Source organism: Mus pahari, chromosome 18 (assembly GCF_900095145.1).
Source record: "Mus pahari chromosome 18, PAHARI_EIJ_v1.1, whole genome shotgun sequence".
Taxonomy (NCBI): domain Eukaryota; kingdom Metazoa; phylum Chordata; class Mammalia; order Rodentia; family Muridae; genus Mus; species Mus pahari.
This window is the reverse complement of record NC_034607.1, coordinates 13,951,989-13,955,768: the sequence shown is the minus strand read 5'-3', so window position 1 is coordinate 13,955,768 and position 3,780 is coordinate 13,951,989. Positions and strand designations below refer to the sequence as shown.

The following is a 3,780-nucleotide window of genomic DNA, read 5'->3' as shown; positions in this document are numbered from 1 at the left end:
GAGGAAAAAGAGGAATAGGAAGGAAAAAAAAAGACTTCCCATTTTGTCCAAAACCTTCATTGTATAAGGGGATCTTTTTAGACTTTAATCCAATATTTGATTATGTTCCCTTAGCTTTTCTTTCTACTTATACCATGATGTTCTTTTTCTGGCACACGTTATATTCAGAAACAGAACCTATATCAACACACTCTCCCCGCTCAGAAAGCCTTTTCCAGTGTTGTATCTCCCACTGGACACAGATACCATGTGACTTCAGTGCTGGCACCAACCTTCAGACACATCGCTCAGAAAACAACAATATTCTGCCTTCCAGAACGAGTACGGTCCACCTGCCACAGCTGAAGCCTACCTGTCCACGTCCTGCAGACCATCCATGGGAGATCCCAGCCGCTCACTGAGCCCACGTCGCTCTGGTGTGCTAACACAGAAGTGGTCATTGCCAACTGTGATCCTTAAACTCTGCTCCAAAGAAGAATCAGAACACAGACCAGGAGAACGTCTCTACAGAAAGTTAAAACAAAAACGAAAACAAAAAAACCATATGGTAGTCAACATGAATGAATCTCTATGCCCCAAAATGTTCTCCCTACTTATAAAATTGTTGTCTATCACGGTAAGGAACCATTCTACAATAAAAAAGAATGTATAAGTTTCCTTAGAGGAAAAAAATCTTTTGAGACAGGGTTTCCTCTTTGTAGACCTGGCTGTCCTAGAATTCACTTTGTAGACCAGGCTAGCCTTGAACTCAGATCCACCTGCCTCTGTTTCCCCAGTACTGGGATTAAAGGCATGTGCCACCACCACCCTGAGAGATGAGAGTTTATATTCTCCACTAAAAATTGTCCACTGTGTAGCAGAGGCTACACAGAAAGATTCTGTCTCAAAAAACCAGGATGTCTTAATTGTATGAAACATGGGAATAGCCAAGTAAAAACCCTGGCTCTCAGAACATATGTGTGTGTGTGTGTGTGTGTGTGTGTGTGTCTAAAGGAGAAGAGGTAAAACCAATTATGTTTTAAGTACTTCAGAAGGCATCAATAAGTTGCATAGTCACTAAAAGAAAAAAAAAAAAGAACTTTAAAAGACAAGGAAAAGGAGGGATCACTCAAGATAGGATGATTAGAGGTAGTGGTTCCGGGATGCTGCTACGAAATAGGGGACACATGGGTCTTTCAAAGAAAATCGCATGTTTCAGGTCAAAGCAAACAGCTCAAGAATGAATCAGTATGCTTTGGGTAACAGAAAAGAAGCCAGGACAGCTGCAACAATATCACAGAGAAAAGAGAGACAAAATTAGGAAATTTGGATTTGATAATGTGATAAGAGGCACAGGAGGGTTTCAAGCATTAAAGTCATGTGACCCAACTACAATTTCCCTCCTGATGCTTGGACTACTTGCCTCTCACTCTCTCACGGTCTTAATTCACGACTCACTTCTCAGGAGGCTCTTTTCCTTGAAATTGTAACTTGATTTTGTTTTTAGCCCTTAATCACATTTAACACACCACGGAATTTCTAACTTCATCTATTTATCGTAACTGTATCTAATTCGTGGCAGATGCTCAATAGATGCTTATTAAATGTATAAAATGAAGGTGTAAAATCAGTGTGGAGGCTCCAGTTAAGAGTGAGTGCCATTCCTCCAAAGGACCAGACTTCAGTTCACTGCACTCAACAGCAGCTGACAACTCTGACAACTCTCTCCAAGGAGTCCAAAGTCTCGGCAACATCTGCACTCCCACATGTACACCTCACTCACGGGTACACCCGAATACAACATCTGCACTCCCACATGTACACCTTACTCACGGGTACACCCGAATACCACATCTGCACTCCCACATGTACACCTCACTCACGGGTACACCCGAATACAACATCTGCACTCCCACATGTACACCTCACTCACAGGTACACCTGAATACCACATCTGCACTCCCACATGTACACCTCACTCACGGGTACACCCGAATACAACATCTGCACTCCCACATGTACACCTCACTCACGGGTACACCTGAATACCACATCTGCACTCCCACATGTACACCTCACTCATGGGTACACCTGAATACACACTATTAAAATATTTTTTAAAAATCAATTTGATGGCTGAACACAGAAAAGATAAATGGTGAGTAGCAAGGCTCAATTACAAAGAAGGCAACTGTACCAATCCGAGGAAGAGTGCTGAGAGATGACAGGATAGCCTGGGGGCTTCCCTTGAAGCCTGAGGTAAATGTTCGGGTGGTAAGAGAAAGCATTTTCCTATGGGACAGAGAACTGGAGCTAGAGTACAGCCCCCAGAAGATGGGGGAGGCTATAGTATTCTACTCTTGGTTCCTGTCTAGTGGGGGCGTTGAGAAGTCTTCATAACGTGACAAATCAGTTATGACCGGAACACTAGGACACTGTAGCGTCGGCTGACAGGTCACTATCACACCTGCACCTTTTTTTTAAAAATTAGGATGCTAAGGATCCAAGTCTGGTTTTACAGTTTTGTAAGCCCTACTGAGTACTACTCAGCTACACCCACCACAACCATAAATTAACCCCACACTCGGTCCCTCCAGCAGCACATTTTAACATGTAAAATCGCGGGCTGTGAGAATCCAACCTGTGAACTGAACCACAGCTCCATCACTTGTGTGTCACCTTGATCCAGCTACTTAAACCTGAGCTGGCTCCTTGGCTGTGACAACACCTATTGCTATTGCTTTACCTCAAGGGACCGAGAGCCCTTAAAGATTGCTGGTAGCTGCTCCCGTGTCTCTAGCTGGTGGCAGCAATCACAATGATTGATTATGTACACCTCTCGTCGGACTAACAGCTATAACTGAGACTCCATGACAGCTAAAACATCCAGTCCGCTTTGGTTCAACCTTTCCTCATGGCCACCAGGCATTTCAGATGTTCTGCTAAACTCGGGCCTTAAGGGAATTTGATCAAACCCAAGGGAGACACCAACGCGCCAGTCAGTATGGATGAAATGTCCCTCGCCTTGGTGAACTTTTCCATATAGCAAGAGCGAAACCGGGCGTTCTGTTCCAACCCGGGTGACCGAACGGGTCCCGGGTCCGTTATTGTGTAAACGAGGCGCCCAGGACTGTCAGGGAGCGGGGAAGACTCTAGCTTGAGGGCCCGGGGGCTGGGGACAAGGGGGCAACATGGGCGAAGGGTGGGATTACCCGACTGCCGCCGCCGTCGCCTGGATGGTCTCCGCGGCCGTCCCGGGCGAAATCGGCGCGGGACTCGCCTCGAATGCTGCCTCGGAAGCCACCCAGGCCAGGTGGGTAGTGTCGCCGGCTCCGCGGTGGCGACGGGGAGCCGCGACGGGCGCGCGGCGGGGACGGGGAGCCACGACGACCCCGCGGAGGGGACGGCGAGGCCCGTCGGCCGCGGGACGGAGACGGCGAGGCCCGTCGGCCGCGGGGCGGGGACGGGGAGCCGCGACGACCCCGAGGCGGGGACGGCGAGGCCCAGCGGCCGCGGTGACCTGAGGGCGAGCGGTGGCGGCGGGAGGGGAGCCGCAGCGAGGAGCAAGAGGAGGGCGGCGGCGGCGGCGACGAGGGGCGGCGTGCGGGGCCTGAGGAGGAGCCCACGGGACGGCCCGGCGGCGGGCCGCTCGCGCCGCCGTCTTTCGGCCGGTGCGAAGAGACGGAGGAGCGGGAGCCACTGCGGTACATGGCTACCGGGAGCGCCGCGGACGCAGCCCCGGAGCGTGCCGCCACAAGCTGCAGACGCCGCCGCCACCTCCGCCGCCGCCACCCCCGCCGC

At 50.4% G+C, this 3,780-nt stretch overlaps 1 protein-coding gene across 3 annotated transcripts in view; it reads right to left on the bottom strand.

The window, feature by feature from the left end:
* Positions 1-3,766, bottom strand: part of Znf318 (zinc finger protein 318) — a 37,353-nt gene extending 33,587 nt beyond the window's left edge. For 2 of the 3 annotated variants that reach the window (XM_029531304.1, XM_021217897.2), the window contains exons 1-2: positions 3,192-3,744; positions 353-504 (exon numbers count right to left, since the gene is read on the bottom strand). In XM_029531304.1, coding sequence (XP_029387164.1) covers positions 353-504; positions 3,192-3,689 — 650 coding nt within the window. In that variant the 5' untranslated portion in view covers positions 3,690-3,744. Of the gene's footprint in view, positions 1-352; positions 505-3,191 lie in introns of all 3 variants that reach the window. The other variant, XM_021217899.1, reaches the window with a different exon arrangement.
* Positions 3,767-3,780: the final 14 nt, after the last annotated feature.